Here is a 20,747-nt window from a genome sequence, read left to right on the forward strand (position 1 = left end):
GACTAATAGTTAATGTGCTAAATTGGGTCTGACATTCCATTTAAATGGTGGCTTCTGCAAGTACTGAACTGAAACAAACTCCCAGAGCAAGTACTGTTTTACAAGTACAAAATAATGCAGTCTAAGTCATTGATGTGACACTCAATGTAATACTATTTTGTACATGGTTATGCAAAATAATTCAAAGTTAAATAGGTGATCATACATAAAATATAAGTGAAACCAACCCAGTACAATTTCAGGTTTTAATTCAATTGAGCCCTCTATATGTAGGGTATTGTCTAGTTGTTGGAAAGGTATCTTCAGAAGCTAACAACTAAAATGTAACTGTTGTATTTCATGGGTATTAATAAATTCATTACATGCAAATCTTCTGTAGAGATTGGTATGATAGCTTTTATTACATTTCCCTTCCATCAAAGTTTGATGATACTTTTTGCTTTTAGCTTATAATAATTAAATCCTTCTCTAAAGTATTAGCATCGAAATTATAGTGAACACCATTCTTTCAAGTGAATGATTACATTTCTAATTATGATCCGTATTTTGCTTATGACAAAAAAAAAATGAAAGAAAATATCAGGATTCCAGAGTAAATTAAATCTTCAATTACTGGAGAATGACAAGGTCTGCCATCTGGATCTTCTGATGGAAAGGTAAAGTGACAGGAGAAAATACAGCTGACACATGGAGGGCACTGAGCAGGTCTTGTAGATGAATGTTTCTCATACAGAGCCGTCTCTGTTTTACCTAAATTATTGATTTTATAAGGGTATTCCTTAATTTAATACCCATAGATCGTTTGAGATACATAATATATAAATACATATTTATTTAAAAAGTTCGGGCTGGATCTTAAGCCCGAACCTGAGTCCAAAAAAAATCTAGCCCGACAGTGTTAAAGCCCGACCCGACCCGAAAGTAATTGTTGACTTTCTGAGGCCGACCCGACCTGAATTTCAGGTTGGATTGGGTCCGAACTCTAGTTTGGGCACAAGATCTTACCTCTATTGTCGTGTGACAAGCCAATTGACCATTTCTTTTTCTTTTTCTTTTCCTTTCGGCTTTTCCCTTCAGGGGTCAATTGCCACCATCTAACCGTCTTCTGCATCCTCTTCTCTCACACCAACTGCCTTTATGTCCTCTTTCACTACATCTATAAACCTCCTCTTTGGTCTTCCTCTAGGTCTCCTGCCTGGCAGTTCAAAACTCAGCATCCTTCTACCAATATATTCACTATCTCTCCTCTGGACATGTCCAAACCATCTCAGTCTGGCCTCTCTGACTTTATCTCCAAAACCTCTAACATGTGCTGTCCCTCTGATGTACTCATTCCTGATCCTATCCTTCCTGGTCACTCCCAGAGAGAACCTCAGCATCTTCATCTCTGCTACCTCCAGCTCTGTCTCCTGTCTTTTCCTCAGTGACACTGTCTCTAGACCAAACAACATCGCTGGTCTCACCACAGTTTTGTACACCTTTCATTTCATTTTAGCCGAAACTCTTCTATCACGCATCACACCTGACACTTTCCTCCACCCGTTCCATCCTGCTTGTACAAGCTTCTTCACCTCTTTTCCACACTCTCCATTGCTCTGGACTGTTGACCCTAAGTACTTCAAATCCTCCACCTTCTTGATCTCTTCTCCCTGTAATCTCACTCTTCCACTTGGGTCCCTCTCTTTCACACACATGTATTCTGTTTTACTGCGGCTAACCTTCATTCCTCTCCTTTCCAGGACAAACCTCCACCTCTCTAGCTTCTCCTCCACCTGTTCCCTGCTCTCACTGCAGATCACAATGTCATCTGCAAACATCATAGTCCATGGAGATTCCTGTCTAACCTCATCTGTCAGCCTGTCCATCACCATAGAGAACAAGAAGGGGCTCAGAGCTGATCCCTGATGCAGTCCCACCTCCACCTTGAACTCCTCTGTCACACCTGCAGCACACCTCACCACTGTCTTACAATTCTCATACATGTCCTGCACCGTTTTAACATACTTCTGTGCCACTCCAGACTTCCTCATACAATACCACAGTTCCTCTCTGGGCACCCTGTCATAAGCTTTCTCCAGATCTCCAAAAACACAATGCAGTTCCCTCTGGCCTTCTCTGTACTTCTCTATCAACATCCTCAAGCAAATACTGCATCTGCAGTACTCTTTTTTGGCATGAAACCATACTGCTGATCAAAATGCTCACTTCTGCCCTTAGTCTAGCTTCCACTAATCTTCCCCATAATGTCATTGTATGGCTCATTACAAACCAATTGACCATTGGGTTTACACATGTCTACACATGCACTCAGCACTTGTACATTGTGCCCCTCCCCCCCACCTACTGCGTTTCGCGTCTTGTGTTTTGTATTTAGTATAGTTATTTATAGTATTTAGCATAGCTGAATTTAATGTATGAATGTACAGTTTGAGACACCACCTGCCGAAAACAAATTCCTTGTATGTTTTTTTAACAAACGATGGCAATTAAAACTGATTCTGATTTATTTCCAAAAAATCTCATCCACCGCTTAATCTGCACCAGTCTTTTTTAACTACTAGTTGATATAATCGGGGGGTTTTTTGTCCTCAAGGCCTCAGGTCTTGCAGGCTATCTCCCAACATGATAGATGGAACATCAGAAAGAAAAAAAAAAATCAGGTCAAAGATGGGAACTGAAACGTTGTGAGAACAAGTAAGGTGACATTTTTGCCCAATGTCAGCTAGAGAAAAGAGTCAGTGCATATGAAAGTGGATCATGCATACTAAACATTCAGAGTGGATGAACTTGGTGAACTTAATGCTGAAGAAAATGTCTCTGAAATGCTCTGAACCCCTTTAATTAGATTTTGAAATTCCTATAGATGCATTAATTCATGTGACTGTTTTTTTAGGTGTGTATTTTTCACATACTTTCTGCTTATGTCCCATGTGTTTTTCTCCCACCTTCAGGGAAGCTGGCGCAGAAAACTGGGGCACAGAAGGCTGCCAAACGCTTGCGTCAACAACTGTCCACACCAAATGCCTGTGCAGCAAGATATCCACCTACGCCGTGTTAGCGCAGCAAGCTAAAGACTCGGTGAGTGTTTTATGTACAGCCTGATGTACTCCTTTGGGCCAGGTCAGTAGCTGATAGACTATTTAGAATTTTCTCTAGATGCCAACTTGGTCTGTTAAATGTTACTGTAAAATACAAAAAAGCTGGATGGTCGTTGTATATTTTGTTATATATATGTCAAGATGAAGCTGCATAATGTTAGTCTTGCAAAAGACATATTTCCATGCATCACTGAGAAAAGGCAATTGCTGCGGACTGTGTCGAGCTTCTCCGTTGTTATGGGACAGAAATGTCTTCAATGTGTCTTTGTTTGATTACGTGTTGATTAATGGAACATTGTTCAGCTAAATCTAGCAAGGATTACGTATAGCGAGCTACCTCCTGTGATGAGACAAAAGGTGTCAGAAGAAAGACTTGTTTGTGTAATTTATCATTTAACATGTAATTGCATGTTTTATGTAATTAGACATGGCTCTTTAGAAGTTTAAGGCATTACCCAGTTACTTTTTACCCATTCCCCTGCACTACACTAATGAACATTCACAAACCAAACAGATAGGTCAACAGCCTCACTCTTCATCCAACAGATAAGGCATCATTGGTGCCATCCCATTTTGAATCCAATCGTCTTTTATTAAACCTGTTATTGATTTGTCCAAACATTCCACGGTGAGTTCTGGGGTCAGACCTTTTCAGAGGCCCAGACCCTAAGGTAGGACATACGTGTGTGTGTGTGTTTCGTTTTTTTGTTTTTTTCTTTTGTTGCCACGGCCACACAATGGAGACTAAAAATGCACATGGCATAGAATTGTGCCAACACTCTGACACATGAAACATTATTCATTTGCAGAAATCTCTAGGCTTGTAGCTGTCATGGATGTGGCTAGAACTCAAATGCAGTACACATGAGTAAAAGTACACATTCATAGATTTAATCATCATAATTCTCCCCTCCCAGAGATACAGTCTTGAGGTTGACAGGACAGGACCAGGCTCTGGAACAGATTCAATTTCAGAATTGGGTTTAGGTTCTGGAACATATTGTGGTTCCGTTTCATTACTGACTCTGACACAGATTCAGGTTTGGGCTCAGGTAAAGACACTGGAATAGAATTGGTTTCAGGCTCAGGTTCAGACTCTGGAATACATTTGGGTTCAGGAATGGGATCAGTTACAGCCTCAGGTTCTGGTGCTTTCTCTGGTTCAGGAGCAGGCTCTGGTACCTTTCTCTGATTCAGAAAGACATTCTTGCTTGATGATCAAGATTACAAAATGGAGGAAGCAAAGCAGAGCTGTAGAAAGCAATGAAAGGTAACTCTAGGTGTCATTCAGATGGAAAATGATGAAAAGCAAATTTGACAAATAGACAATTTTGGGAAGGAAATGTTCAACCAAACAGAAAGAGCAGACTGGTCTCATCTGGCAGGCAGAACTAAAGAGTGAGTAATGGGTACGAGATGTTTTCTGCACTAAGTAACAATAATTACCAGTGTTGCTAAGATAGAGACATGGGCTCATGTGGACAGCTGTTCCTGTGTAGCCTTTTCAGAGTCAAACATTCTTCCAATGTGACATTTGTAAGAGTCATGCATCTGCACGTCTTTTATTAGACTTTACAATGGGGAATGTCCCACTTGAATGAATTGGAAATGGTGTTTATGCCAGCAAGACATTTCAAGCATGTAGGGAAAGGATGAATAATAGTGAAACATCATTTTATGAGCCAATTGAAAGCTAAACAATTCCATTATTAACAGGTAGTAAGGGGAAAATGAAGGTCATGGTAATTGTTAAGTTTGAACCTTAAGCAACTTCTGTAATTAGAGTGAAATAAAGACATTGGTATCTTTGCACATTATCCATTTACACCCTTACTCCAAGCACACATGCAAACATCGTAACTGCTGCATGTGATCATATCTCTCCAATTTGTGATAAAGCAACACTTGTGCAGACTTGTCCACAACCAGAGCTTCCATTGGTTTAATCGTACTAATGGATCTCTTGATGTGGACTTCAATGTTAACTGCATGTTAATCTGTGGACCCAAGCTTATTATTTAGTTACCTCTAATTGCCTTTGTTTTGAGACATGGGTTAGATAAATGCTTGTAGAGTTAAGATTTTTTAGCATTTGTTAAGAAACATAAGTGAAGGAAAATTCAACTTCAAAAGTTAACTCTATATTACTTCTGTGGTTAAAAATGTCTGTATTAGACCCAGAGGATAATGTGGGGATTCTAGGCCTTTATTCCTCTGTAAGCTTCAGGCTGTCTACAGATCTCTCCTCCAAAACTTCAGCTGCATGGCATCTGTGTCTCCAAAAGTCAGGGGTTTTTTTTTGTTGTTGCTGTTTTTTTCAGATATTTGCATGAACATCATAAGCATGGAGGTCAAGGTCAGAGTATTCAATTGGCACTCAAAAGTGTTCACTCTTTGTATAAGTTTAGCCTTATAGTCACAAATAATGTCATGAAAGGGGGACTTAAAGACAGATATTTGGCACTTCCTAATTTACCCTTGTTATACTTGCACCAGTTGGGTTGTAGTGACTTTCTCTTTCGCAAAGACTTTCAACAAGCAAACTCCTAAAATACCATCTGTAAATGAAAGTTAATTAACATTCTCCAATGCTACTAGTCCTTGTGGACTCATCATCGATCATTTTAGAAGATTGAAAGCATCATGAATTTGGTTATATCTCATTACCCCTCATCACTTTGTTTGGCTGATTTCTTTGACTGATTTGTTTGGCCAAGTATTTCGATCTTAACTTTATCATTTGCAGGGTCAACAGACTGAAAATATGATGTTAGTCTTCCTTGTCTGTTAAGTGTTGAAAACAATGACATTTCAGTGATTTGAAAACGTATTATATGTTAAGCAAAGCAATGTAAAAGCATGTGAGCTCAGCATTACTATTACACTATTGTGATTCAGGAAGTACTTTCTCTGGGCTGGGAGGAAACAATTCTGCAATCTTCCTCTCTTGGTGTCCTCTACCGCATTTTGCTTTGTAAAGAGGTTCAAAAGAAGGTGATGGCTCTTAAGTGGCTGTACATATTGCCCTTCAAAGCCTGATTGTGAACATTAATTCCCACTACTGTATATGAAAATACACAGTGGCTAATCTTCCACCTGAACTGTATTGATTTTTCCGTTACCTCATCTAGCCAGTCAGCTGAGTGAAAGAGAATTAGGAGGGGATGTGCACTGATGTTTTTGGCCTTTGTGAAAAGTGTGTTAGTCACTAGCATTCATCCCTCTCTTCCTGGTACAACCATTAAATCCAGTGCCGAGAACCAGAAATTATGTGTCCATGTGTTTGTGTCAATAGCTCTCAGTCAGGAACTGTTCTGTCCAGTCCTGAGTGCATTTTGTTGCTTCAGGGCCCTCCAAAGTGAGTTTTTTTTTTTTTTAATTCCAGTGGAGATTGGATTGTACAGAAGAGGCGGGAGAGCAGATTGAATTTGGCACGACTCAAAAATCCCGGTCACACCCACACATGCAAACATAGACATGGATGTTTGCACATTAAAACAACTGCACACAAATAAGCATGAACACTACAGACATGACTCTATGTGCACAACAATGCACATGTACACACTCAAGCACATGTTTCTCTGCTGTGTCCAGGCTGTGTGACTGTTGGAGCAGAGCTAAGTATCAGCCGCCCAGCTCTGACAGCTTATCCTGGGCCACGGCGCTAGGGACAAGGGAGGCTGAGGATTAACCTCCATGTTTAATAGAAAAGGAAGGGAGGGAGGGAAGAGGAGAGAGGAAGATGGGGGGATTTAGAAGGAGTGCTGCCATTACAGGCCGTTTACAGTGCAGCAAGGGATAGCCAGTTAATCCTGTTTGAGATGTCCATGCCTATGTGTCAGTATACCTGTGTGTGTGTGTGTGTGTGCGTGCGTGCGTGCGTGCGTGCATGCGTGCGTGCGTGTGTGTGTGTCTGTGTGTCTGTGTGTGTCTGTGTGTTTTCTGTGTGTCTGTGTGTGTCTGTATGTCTCTACAGAAACCTTCTATATCAGGAACAAAGCAGAGGTTGCTACTTTGGAGCAGAGTTTCCAAAACCTTTTACAGTCCCATTCTACTTCAGAAATGCAACCTCCAGCCATGCCACCTTTCTCCTCTTTCATATTCTTATATGATTTCTCTAATGTCTGTAAGCCTCCAAGGCACCAGGCAGTGATGAAAAGGGATAACATATCCAACTTTCGATATTTCATTCTTAAACCAAAAGCTTTCTTGGTTCTACAGCCAATTCTCTTAGTTGCATTGTTTGTAGTGTTGTTTTGCATGCAAAAAAGTACCACACGTCCAACTTAATAACAAAGGAAGGCTGCTTAAAGGTATTTTCTCTGAAGTAAGTTGATCTCTATTAAATTCATCTACTCTTCATCCAGAGGTTTTCACCAGAGACCTACAATACTAGTTTCTGTCACAATAAAAATTTAAAAAAAAGTCTGTTTGAGGACGACCTCAAGTTGTAGAGATCTTCCAAACACAGAGTCAGTTGTAGTTAAAGTTGGAAATTACCTTTGACTTGCCCCAGACACGGCTGCTGTTGTTGTTTTGCTAAATCTTTGTGTTGCATTTCAAATTTGTGACCATCATAACCTAATACAAAGACTACAACATCACTGTTTCTTCAGAATATAAACATCCTCAGGTGGTGGCCTGGTCATTGATTTATAACTTGAAATGCCATTCATATCAAGTCATGAACTTTTTGAGGTAATTAATTCTTTAATTCTTGCAACATATAGCTAGAGGCCACAGTTTAGTAAGAGGAGAGTACAGAAGGATTTGACCCAGGATCAGAGACAGAACAAGATCTAGAGATGAATCTTACTGCCGGAGGTACTATGGTATACATTTGGGAATATTAGGGAGAAAAGTATTCTGTGAGAGGAAATGCTGGGGCCAGGAATCAATCCACTGTATCAGCCAGCTGCCACACTTCCCCCTATACTGTCTTGATGAAGACAACCTGTGCATTCATAGACAGAAGTGGGAGGACCCAACTGGCATGTCGGGGGTGACAACTGAGAATACTGCTCTGCTGTTTCTAGCCAAGCCATTTTGCTATGCTAATTCTGACTGTTTAACATCCAATGTCTGTTTATAGGCACAGTTGCAATGCAATCATTTTGAGTATGAAATTAAGAAAATTCTCACAGCCAGTGCATGTGAATGTGTAAAATGGGATGGTTTGTAACAACCAACCATTGCAATGTTTCCACCACTGTGTGATTACTAAATGGTCAGTAACTGAAGTTAGTTGTGTTGACAATGCATTTTGTAAACATTCCAAAGTAGTATTTGCATCAAGAGCTACTATTAGATTCATGATCAATTCACAAGTCAATGGTTCAAATGTCACCTTACATCGTAAATCAGTCAGCATGGATGAATATATGGCCTTCAGTCACCATTTACATGTGTCGTATCTAAGTGAATCATTACCTCATAAAAACATTATAAGTGGTTTCTGATTCTGTTAAGGGTTTTCCAGAGGTTATTTTAAAATTTTTCAGCCTGGTCACTCTCATATGATTGGCTCTACTTAAATTACTGTAATTTGGTCTATTGCTTTGCTGCTATTGGTAACTCAAAGGTACCTAAAAATATAACCTAAAATATTACTGCTGAGTGTATTATTTAGACTCGTAAATACCAAGTTAACTGATTTTACCGCATTTGGAGAAAGTAATTATTATTTTTATTATTATTGATTGTTGAAGTGGTCAGCCTTGATGCTTATTTATTGTCACTTCTAACAACCCACCCATTGTGCTTCTTCTTATCTTGTTTTCCACTACATTGCAGGTGATTGTAATGTGTTATGTGCTTGATCTTTCTATCAGCTCAATATCACGTGAACATTGTAAGTCCTGAGGTTCTATTTGTAATTTCTGGCCTGTAGGCCTCATTGACTCATATTGATTGGTAATATGATCATTTTTCGAGAGAAAAATGTCATTTTCCTTGTCAGTCAGTCATCTTCAGATTACCACCGCTATATCTGCCGCAGCGGGTCACGGGGGGCCGGAGCCTACCTCGGCAGGGCGTGAGGGGGGGGACACTCTGGGCACGACGCCAGTGCACCGCAGAGCCACACACAAAGACATACAACCATGCATACACACACACTCATTCCTACGGGCAATTTGGAACAGCCAATCAACCTGAAGCGCATGCTTTTGGAGGTGGGAGGAAGCCAGAGAACCAGGAAAGAACCCACGCAGACACGGGGAGAGCATGCGAACTCCGCACAGAGCGGGACTTGAACCTGGGTCCGCCATGTTGTGAGGCGGCAGCGCTAACCACTGCGCCACCGCCCCTTCCATGTTGTCAGTCATTCAGTCAGTCATTTTCCAACCCGCTTAATCTGCTAACGCAGGTCGCGGGGTAGCCAGTGCCTATCCTGGCAGTCTCAGGGCGTGAGGCGGGGGACACTCCGGGCACGACGCCAGTGCACCGCGGAGCCACATAGAAACAAACAAAGCATTCACTCACACACTCACTCCTATGGTCAATTTGGGACCGGCCAATCAACCTGAAGCGCATGCTTTTGGAGGCGGGAGGAAGCCGGAGAACCCGGAGAGAACCCACGCAGACACGGGGAGAGCATGCGAACTCCGCACAGAGCGGGACTCGAACCCGGGTCCGCCGTGTTGTGAGGCAGCAGCGCTAACCACTGCGCCACCGTGCCGCCCCCTTCCATGTTGTGTTGACTTTAAAATTAATGTAACTTATTCTGAAAACGTTGTTTCTCGGTAACCTTATGCAGACACAACAGAAAAGAGAGGTCAAGTTTGATGATGGCATCATTTTCTTTCGGTTTTGTTTTTGTTTTTGTTTTTGTTTTTGCATTCTAACCCCAATCTGGCTGATAATAAGCAACATTATCTTTCATTTCCAGTTGTATCACCGGCACATGCATATCCAATTTTCAGCCTTGTTTTGTTTTTTAGTCTTCACAAACTCCTTATGAAAATTCCTACCTCTCATGAGCTATTTTGCCTGCTAATTTTCTCTGCCTGCCAGTACTGAACAGGTAGCATGGTGGTTTTTAGAGCTTTGATTACTAAAATACAAACATGCTCTGTGTATGAAAAACAAATCATTGTTATGGCAATAGTATTCCGTCAGTGTTAAGTTTTGTTTGTATGGTTTTTTTTATTTTGTCTTGGAAGATTATCAAATTATCCTAATATGCTAATGTAATGAATGTATCATGCCTGGAGGTTTTTGTTTTTTTTACCGAATTGTGATATGTTGCATCTTTTTGGTTCATAGAACTGCTGTGCATATAGAGTAGCTAGCATGTCTAGCATTAGTTGTATTTGACCAATTACAAAATATCCTGTCAGAGTTGCATATGACATTACCTTTTTCCAAAATATGCTTGCAGTTTTTGTTGTTTAGGAACTTTTACTAGAAATTGCATTTTCATAATCCATATGTGACTATAACATGGGACAAAAGCACCACATAGGTAGAATATATACATGTATATACACAATGAATCTTGAATTCCTTGCACCAGAGAAAGAAAAAAAATGGTTGATTTGTAAGAGGTACTGGACAAGGAGTCAGATAATAAAAAGAGAGAGAGAGAGAGACATTTCTGAAGAATGAATCAGGGCTGAAGGAACAATAATGGGAGGCAGACAGAGAAAAGGTGGGCAGGTAGAAGGATAGGTAGGAGTGACAGGAGGAGGAGTGTCAGTGTTAGGAGATAAGTAGGTTAAACTTCCTGAGCTTAAAATAGCTATCTCCTCCATCACATGTTAGCCAAGCTGCCCATGGGAGCCTGGCCGTATACAGCACAGCCTCAGCGCAGTCTTTCTAATCTGTAGCCCCTCTCTGTGCTTTTTTTTCCCTATTCAAAAATGTACTGTACACACACTAAACACAAGCACATAACCCCTCCAACTGCAACATATTATCACTCTGTTTAGAGAAGGGCATTTGTGTGGTACCATGGCTTCAAGCTTGGTGTTTCTGATTGTATTTATGATGTGTTCCCATTTTGTTTTATTTCCTTTGCATCTCTCCATTTTATGAAATTTGACGATTAATTTCTATCATGCACACAAGCAGTCAGATGGAAAATTTCCCAGCACTCATTATATGTTAGGATTAATAGTAACATGTAGTATTCATCAGCTGTTTGCAGATTGTAAAATACCTTTACCGATTACTGCAGCCTCAAAATTATCCAACCCCCTAATGACTCTTTCAAATCTGCAGCACTGTGGAGAGCACCCTAACAGGTGCCATTCCTTATGGTCCTGAAAGGTATCAAATGCTTGAATATTCTTGGGTATTGATGAGATTTAAGTCACGCAACTGTCCCATCCACTGTGAAATGCTCTATTTCTTCTGAAACTGATGGATTTTGTGTTGTGCTTGGGATCACAGTCCTTTTGGAGTTGCAAATGATGACCAATCTTCATCTTCCTCACGGATAGAGAAGCATTTTGTTGTCAGATTTCCTAAAACTTGACGGAATTAATTTTACCTCTTATATACTGCAGATTGCTAGTAGTTGAAAAGATTAAGAGTGACAAAGCCACCAGCAAACTTTACTGTAGGTAGGGTTATTTGCAACATATGCCCCCTCCCCCCTCCCACAAATGGTACTTATCCATAAGCCAAAGAAATAAACTTTTTTTTCATTTGCTCTGCAGAACAGCATCCAACAGCTTCGCTGTCTTATAAAGATTATTCTGAGGTTCTGTTTAGCTTTTTTGGTCAGTAATGGTGAAAGTATTGGAGTTCAGGCATAGTGCTCGGAAGTATTCTTAACAGAAAAAAACTTTGTGACTCTACTAAAATTCTATGAATGTTAGCACTGTGTTTTAATAATGTATTGGTAATTTTGATATCTTGTGATACATACTGTAATATAAACTTGTCAACCAGTTTTAAAATTTTAACAGTGATGAAAGGTGTATCATTTTGTGTTGAATGGGAACAGAAACTTTTAAGAAAAAAAATTGAGCAAAGGAAACAGTTTTGTCTAATTTAGTTAGTGCAAACAGCTGAAAATTAGTGTGTTTATTTTTCCAACAAAGTTTATGCACAATGGAGGTTGGGTTAGTTTGTGTCTGTGATCTAGATATACTAATTAAGCTGTTCATCAAATATACACAATGTTTGTAGGTGAAAATTTAATTAAATTGCAAGTAACTTTCCAGAGGCTAATGCATGAAAAAGATAATTCCTTGAACGTGTGTGTGTGTGTGTGTGTGTGTGTGTGTGTGTGTGTGTGTGTGTGTGTGTGTGTGTGTGTGTGTGTGTGTGTGTGTGGGTGTGGGTGGGTGGGTGTTTGTGGGTGTGGGTGTGTGTGTGTGAGAGAGAGACAGACAGAGTTTCTTAGTTCCCCCACATCATCCTCATTTCATCCACTGTTGTTCTTTAAGTCCTTTAACCTCCGTCTCTGTGTAGGAGAAGACACTCTGCATTATTCTTATCTGGTCCTCTCCTTGGAGGCCTTCTTTTTCCTGAAGCTGATGCATGTGGTGTCTCTTCTTTATTGTAGGTTTCTGTTTTCTTATGATGTGGATTATATTTCACCTTTTCCTCTCTATGTGTTTAGGTATGTGTGCACTCATATCAATATTCTAGCCTATTCTACTTTCCACTAGAGAAATTGGTTTCCTTTGATGGTCCATGGCAAACCTCTAAAGGAACTTTCTCTGGTTGTCTTTTCTCCTCACCTATTCCTTCTTTTGTCTTACTCCTCCTTGCTTCCTGTTACTTATTTTTTACTGTTCCTACTCCATCACTCAGTGATTTGGTCTTCTTTCTAAAAAGCCTTCTTCCTTTCCTCCATTTGCTTCAGACTATCCTTAGTTAATAAACATGTACACGCTCATGCACTGATTTTCAGTTACATGTAGATATGCATCTGCCTGGACATATTTTTGTGTCTGACTATGTACTTCATTTGCAGTAAAAAGACACATTGATTGTGAGTGGACATAGCGATGATAGTGATACGGGAATGTTACCCACTCTAGGAGGTAAATTTTGTGATTGAGAACTTAAAAGCTGGGTAAACACAAGGTTCATTATGGTACACAGTGGGGTGCATGCTCTCTGCACAGATTCAATTGTCTGTTGTTGATCGTATCATTGGTGCACCGTAGGAGAGAGGAAGACCAGAGTTGTTGTGGGCATCCTTGTCAATGTAGGATGTAGATCTCTTTATGTCATCGTATATGTAAATTTTGAATGTACGATGATGATGTTGATGTCAGCCAATAGACCATATAATTACTGTAACGGTGCATTCACAAAGCTATGCATTGTCTCGTCCATATATAGCTATAACACAGGACTGCACAATGTTTGTTAGTATAATATTCCATTCCAGATGCTGAGGCTGCTCAGATCTTTCATTGTGCCCGTTATCTTGTTTTACATTTTTAAAGTAATATTTGGCTATGAAAAGAATTTTATGAATATATAAATGAACCAGTGGATAGCAATGTCGCCGCACGGCAAGGCGGTTCCCAGTTCGAGTCCCGCTCTGTGGGGAGTTTGCTTGTTCTCTCCGTGTCTGCGTGGGTTCTCTCCGGGTTCTCCGGCTTCCTCCCACCTCCAAAAACATGCGCCCTCAGGTTAATTGACGCTCGAAATTGCCTGTAGTGTTTGAGTGTGAGCGTGCATGGTTGTCTGTCTTTGTGTGGCACCGCGACGCCCAGAGTTTGCCCCGCCTCATGCCCCAGGACAGCTTGGATAGGCTCCAGCTTCTCACGACCCGTTACAGCGGATAAAGCAGTTTGGAAGATAAATGAATTAAAAAATGAACCAAAGGACAAAATACACCTGTGACATCATTCCCTCTCTCTGTTCCTTCATTCTTTCATCTCCCTTTAGGACATGGGGCCAACCAGCATCCCCTCAATACCCCTCATGGTGGGCTGTGGGGTCTCCTGCACCGCTCTGCTCGTCCTCCTACTAATTTATGCTGCCTTCTGGAGGTAAACACATAATCACATACTGATGTTATCAGATACAATTCATGGTCAAATTCAATGAATAAATAGAACAGTTTTGACTTTTTTTTTTAATCACTATTCTGGTTACAAACACATAAAAGGATCCCAATAAGGAACAAATTAATTGGTTTCAGCAGGGGGTGGCAATTAGTTTCTGGTTACACATGTAACAGATGGCAGAGTCAATCTTATTATCCTGTAGTGTCCAAAGTGATGCTTTTCAGTCCATCAATCTGTCAGTAATATGTCACTTGTGTGTCATTCTCTCTCATTCTGTGCTCTCTAGGTATATACGTTCAGAAAGATCTATCATCTTGGTGAATTTCTGCCTATCCATCTTGGCCTCCAATTTATTGATTTTGGTTGGACAATCTCAAACACTTAGCAAGGTAAGGTGCTGGGCACAGATAGAAAAAATATTGGAAGTGGAGCATAGATTTATGCTTCCAGCAACAGTACTCTTCTGTTAGGTTTCTACTGTTTGATGCAAGGAAACAAAACTGTCAAAAAAAATGTCTCACAACAGAAGACAACAGTCAATCAGCAACGCACTGAAAATGGAAAGCAAACATTTTGGCACATACCACTAAGCAAAAAAATCACTGTATGGCTGTCAGTATCAATCAGATGGGACACAGCAGAGCCTGCTTAAAAATTTACCCTTCCAGACACAATGTCCTTTTTATTAGACCCCCTCCCTTTTTTTTTTGCAACACCATTATTTTTTTGAGATCTCAATTTCCTTTGCTGACTAGATATAATAGATAACGTTCACAAAACTTAATTTTTGCTCTGTTGTAAAATGTCTTCAACAATTTTCTATATTTCTTTTTTTTTTCATTATTTCTAATAATATCCTTTTTTTCTGAAGGGCCTCTGCACTGTGACTGCTGCCTTCCTGCATTTCTTCTTCTTAGCATCCTTCTGCTGGGTGCTGACAGAGGCATGGCAGTCCTACCTAGCCGTCATTGGTAAAATGAGGTCACGACTGATTCGCAAGCGCTTTCTGTGCCTCGGCTGGGGTGAGCATCCACAACATCAGTCATTACCACTAGAATGACTGTTGCCTGTTATCACTGCATAATGCTTTTGATTCAGCCAACCAAAACAAGTTAATGACGGTCAGTCACAATAGTAGTATTAAGATTTTCAACTGTTTTCCTTTGCATGACCTGCACAACTTTGATTCTGATTGGGTTAGCTTGATGTTCTCATTCTCACCGTAACCAATCTCATTCCTCGTGCCTAAACATAAACAATCCAGCCAATAAAAAGTTTGCATTTTGCAGACGTTGCCATGCTTATTTGCATTTAATATGATAGTTTCTTCTTTTATGTAAGTGGGATTGTAGATAGGTTTAGATGATGATGATAATGCTCTTTTAAAAGGTACTGTGTTCACTTTTATTTAATGACAATACAAAATTTCATGAAAATCCCTACTTGAGATAAAATCAACAGCATGACTTGTGTCTTTTCTGGGAAACCTAGAAAATTCATAAGCATCAACATCTAATGTTAAGTACTTATTGGGCTGTGATGCTGATGCTTTTTCTCAGAGAAAACAGGTCTGTTAATCATTTGCACCAGTACATTGTATGGTAATGATCTTCTAGAGCTATTGCATATTGAAATAGAGCACTCAGTATCATGGTGACATTCACAATGCTAAGCTGCTGATGTAACTTTCTGCTGTTGCTTTTACTGGAAATATTAACTCTCCGTCTGTGCCGGAGGGTTTTTAGAATAACAAACAAAGGCAAGTGATTTGTCAGTGGGATACTGATGGAGTGCGTGTCGTGTGACCTGAATTACTGATAAAGAGCATAAAGACAGACACAATTATAGGAAAGTATAATATATTATTAAGGAGTAGTATTTACATATTAAACGGTATAATCCTTAACCTTATAATAATTTCCTCAATTCATGATTAAATCCTGAGGTGAACATTAGAGATATGAATTAATTAGTTTAGGCTATTAATAAACAGCACAGGATAGAGAAAAGAGGTCTATGTAAGTTTTGGGGTTCATGGGGTAAGATTGATACAAAGCTGTTTTGTTCTTGCATATGTATTTTTAATAAACAGAAATTGTGACACATTCACAGTAAAGATCTTCCTGCTTTTGGCTCTCTCACACACACAGAGATGCATGCCCAAAATCACACACACACACGCACGCCTACACGCAAGCACACACACACACACACACAACATAACTTTATATTGATCCCACTAGGCTAATCTGCCAACTCGCTGATGCCCTTAGCTGATACTGCAGAGGGAGAATGTATTGATTGTTGTACAGTCACTGATAGTGAGAGATACAGATGTATTGCCTGTATCAGTGTGTTTGTGTGTGTGTGTGTGTGTGTGTGTGTGCACGCACACCTCTGTGCGCATGTGTGTGCAGTAGAAGGTAACATTATCGGATAGCCATCCAAATGCAAATGAAATGCATGAAACAGTTATGCAGAGTGAAGAAGATCAGATAGCTCATCCTCCTCACATCCATTTCGCAAATTTCTCCATAAATGAGGTGTTTGAAATTGGTTGCCATGGAAATGGCTCATTTGGTGTGTGACTAGATCAATGGTAAATTAGCAGCAGTGTATGTGGCTGTTTCTACACCAAGTGAAATATCAGTAATGTTAGACTGTTTGTTGTTGTTTAAATGAAACTTTTTGCCTGCTGGTTATTGGACCAGCCTGGCTCCCCACCACCTTATTTGGTAATGTTAATGTGACTTTTTCTAATTGCTTTTTCATTTACCACTATAATTACAGCCTTATTAATTACATGAATGTTTCAGAGCCAAGCTCATTAGGGGCTCAGCATATTTACGTCTTTTTTTGGCAAGCACTCTGTGACTGTTTCACTTGCTTTCCTTCCACTCACATACTCGCACGCAAACATGCAGACACACAAATTGCTTGATTTAGTTAATCAATGCGTGCCTTGCTGCCTGTTTTATGTTATAGCTTAGATTTTTCATTGTCACATGTATTCATGCACGCAGAATAAAAAGAGCATCCTTCATTTCTAATTGAGAGATTCCATTGTTGTGATGAACTGAGAATTATACCCAGTTTTAATGTCGGTATCTTATGTAGATCTTTGATTGCTACAGTCAATGTCAATTATATACGCACACACCACATTACTACGATTGTATGGCTGTTTGACATGCGAAGAGTGGAATGGAAGTGTTTGCATATGATGTATTTTTGATGGCCTGCAAGCCTTATTTTCATCATTAAGACTGTTTTCCTTTATCTGCCTTGATGTTTCTCACTCTGTTTCCTACAGGTCTTCCAGCCCTTGTTGTTGCAGTGTCAGTGGGTTTTACCAGGGCAAGAGGATACGGCACAGCCAGCTAGTGAGTGCTGTTCCCGCAAATAATTTAGCTTAAGAAATCCATAAGATTAATGCTACATGTAAAAATGTCTTTGAAAGCAGCAGTTTTATTATATAAAAAAAAGAGAATACATTTCATTGTCTGAATAACAATGTTGCCAATTGTTTTCAAAATTCAACCGTGACATATTTCACATTCTATTTTTCTTGTCGCATTAAATATTTATGGCTAGATGAGCATCAAAGAAGAATCCTTAAATCCTCCACGTTAACGCTCCAAAAATATCAAAAACAAAGCAGAAACAGTCTAATTGAAAATAAAAAGGTTTACTGGACGCATATAGAAAAGTTTGGCAAAGCATTTTTTTATGTCCAGATGTTGTTTCAACAGCAAAGTTTTGTCCATACCAGAGCATAACATTTTAAAGCGCATTTTTGATAATTACCAAGAAAATCATTTATTCTTAAGATTTTAAAATATATTCGTAAATATCTTCTCTCATACTTTACTCATCAGTTCATCAAGGGAAGCAATTTATTAGAGTTTTTGGCCTGTGTTTTTTTGGTTTTTTTTCCAATCTTTCTTTTCGTTGAGGTGCAATTAGGACAGCAGAAGGGTCTGAGGAGGTGTTGATTACATCACTAGAGGATACATTTAAACTCATTAAGGCTCAATAGCTTTTCCACCAAGTGAAATTATATTAGCGCATTTGTAGATTGACATAATAAATATGCCCAGCACTGAGGGCAATATTTTCAAGACTAGCAGAAGCATAGTAATTACTTTACCCTCACTAAGAAAAAAAGCAAGTAAATATGATAATTTACCGTTGCCTACTCGTAGTGGTTAAACATTTTGTTCAGGTCATTTGTTTCACTTTTTTACTACCATATGAAAAGTGGATCCTGATATAGACTGATACCTGATATACCATCTACAGGTATGTGTTTGATATATTTTGTGTTTTTTTATTCTCTGTAGTTGCTGGCTATCGTTAGAAGGCGGTCTGCTTTACGCTTTTGTTGGCCCCGCTGCCGTCATTGTATTGGTGAGTTTGTTCAAAACACATTCTTTCTCTAATTCCTCAAATGTGTCATCCTCCAAGCTTCAGCTGACCTCTGAAGATTTCTCACTTTTGCGCCGGCATGCACATTTAGGTACACACACAGGGTGTCCATGACAAAATGATGACAAAACCACTTGGACCCTTTAGTTTAAAATGTAAGCACAGCAAACTTTAAGAATAAACCAGCATATGAGAGTTTAAAGGCAATGAATCAATTCCAGCCCAGCAGCCACATAACACATTTTTTGATGTGTACTGTGCTTAAAACACGAGTCACCATAATTATATAAGAAATAGTTTTGGACATAATAGTCTGAATCAATATTAAAATATCTTATGCTCACGTTTACAAAGTGCAATAAAACAGACCTTAAGATAATAAAGATTTGGATATATTTGTATATTAAGTACAAATGCAAGCAGCTATTTATTGTCCTGCAGCAGCATTTAGTGCACTGATTACATCTCAGTGGTGTTTTTCCCCAGTTATTGTGTGCTGCTTTATGTGTCTGTTTTTGGAAATAGCTACAGTTTTCCCCTAAATTAATCCCTGGGTGGATATTTCTACCACTCAGCCTAATAAGGATGGGGGATTAAATTTTAGTTTGACAATTATTGCTGTTATACATACATTATATACTTTTATTTGAAGGTTACATATAGGTAGGTGATTTAACAGCATACTATAAATGCATAATAGCTAAAAGTAAAAACTCAGAAATGAAAGATTAGATATTTGGCGGCTCTTTGGATACAAACTCAAAGGTCAAAAGCATCTTGTTAAATCAAATGGCAGTTATCAACAAAGGTTATGCATGGGTCAATGTCCACCTGATGTTTTCTTGGACTGTTCCCAACTCCACCCTTTTTGCCTCTACAATGTCCGTGTACTCTCCAAACTCCAGCTGCAGCATGATGGTCCCTGGCCCCTTGGTGTTATTGCTGAGGCCCCAATCTAGCAAACAGCTGTAATGAGAGTGGGACGTCAGGCAGAGAAACACAGACCTTCCCACAGGACTATTCTCTAATTAATGAACCTTGCCTTGGGCAAATAGCAGAGCAGGATGATGCTGACTCACAAAGCTGTTGCCTGGCACGACTGGCATGACAATAGCCTAGGTAGTCGTCAACGACAACACACACATGAAAGGGAAATCAGAGAGAAAGAGAGATTTTTTAGCAAATTGCAAAATCTACCAGATGCACTGTAGATGAGAGAGAATAGAGTCCAAGTAAATATCCAGTTCTTACTAAAGGTGGAAAAACAAAACAAAACGTGATATTCTGTCTTCGTGAAGGGCAGAAGTACTAAACTACTCCTTTTGAGTTTATATATTGACTGTATCACTTTCATTATTGATAGTTGAGGTAAGGAATATAGGAAGATATGCAGTTAAGGATATTTATAAGTATAGAAATCCAAGGGAAACACTACAGATGTATGCAAATTCCATTTCATTCTAAAGAATGACATCCGAAGGAAAATGGACAGGTGAATATCCAAACAGAGGCCCAACAGAAACTCATAGAGGCTGAAAGACAGAGAACAGATGAATGTTGTAAATCAGGATTAGGGGAAACATGTCACCAGCACAGAAAATCTTCAATACGGGCAGGATTTCAGAGTGGTGGAAATGCATGTGGCAAGACTGGGCTGAGATCCGGTATATCTGTCTAATGGAATTTCTATTACTGGGTCAGTATGACCAGATGTTAAGAAGGCTTAGCTATGGACTCCAATGTTGTGACCACAAATGGAAAATTCATGGTACCATAGAAAATGGAGGTGCGTGGCAAAACGTACATTTCCCACGAATATAATCAGTGTAAGTAAGGGTGCATTTGCGACAGTATGTTGAGTACGTAAACATAACAAATATTGATCAGCTGACACGTAGTTTTTACAAATGAGACTTTTTAAAGTCAAGGGTTACACTTGCAAATGAAAGGACAGACATCTAAATATAAGTAATATGTTGATACTAATAATGTATAAAAATTAGTAAATAATAATAGTAATAATAATATGAATATGAATATGAATACAAGGAGGGATATGGTGGAGGTTTGAAAGAGTTTGATGGTATTTTTTTTAGAATAAGATATAAAGCTTTTTTGTTTTTGTTTAATATTTTCTACCAAATTTCGGAGTAGTGCAGTAGCACTGCTGCCTCACAGCAAGAACGTCCTGTGTTCAATTCCACCTAAGGCCTTTTTGTGCCCTTTTTTTTTTTTT

The 20,747-nt window shown here is 39.4% G+C and overlaps 1 protein-coding gene across 1 annotated transcript in view; it reads left to right on the forward strand.

Moving 5' to 3' along the window:
- adgrb2 (adhesion G protein-coupled receptor B2) overlaps positions 1-20,747 on the forward strand; it is a 136,695-nt gene that overhangs the window by 83,357 nt on the left and 32,591 nt on the right. The window contains exons 16-21 of the mRNA XM_068332855.1: positions 2,952-3,078; positions 13,962-14,065; positions 14,370-14,472; positions 14,955-15,105; positions 17,397-17,466; positions 18,427-18,493. Of these exons, the coding sequence (XP_068188956.1) occupies positions 2,952-3,078; positions 13,962-14,065; positions 14,370-14,472; positions 14,955-15,105; positions 17,397-17,466; positions 18,427-18,493 (622 nt within the window). The remainder of the gene's footprint in view (positions 1-2,951; positions 3,079-13,961; positions 14,066-14,369; positions 14,473-14,954; positions 15,106-17,396; positions 17,467-18,426; positions 18,494-20,747) is intronic.

Source organism: Antennarius striatus, chromosome 14 (genome assembly GCF_040054535.1).
Source record: "Antennarius striatus isolate MH-2024 chromosome 14, ASM4005453v1, whole genome shotgun sequence".
In the NCBI taxonomy this organism is placed as follows: Eukaryota; Metazoa; Chordata; class Actinopteri; order Lophiiformes; family Antennariidae; genus Antennarius; species Antennarius striatus.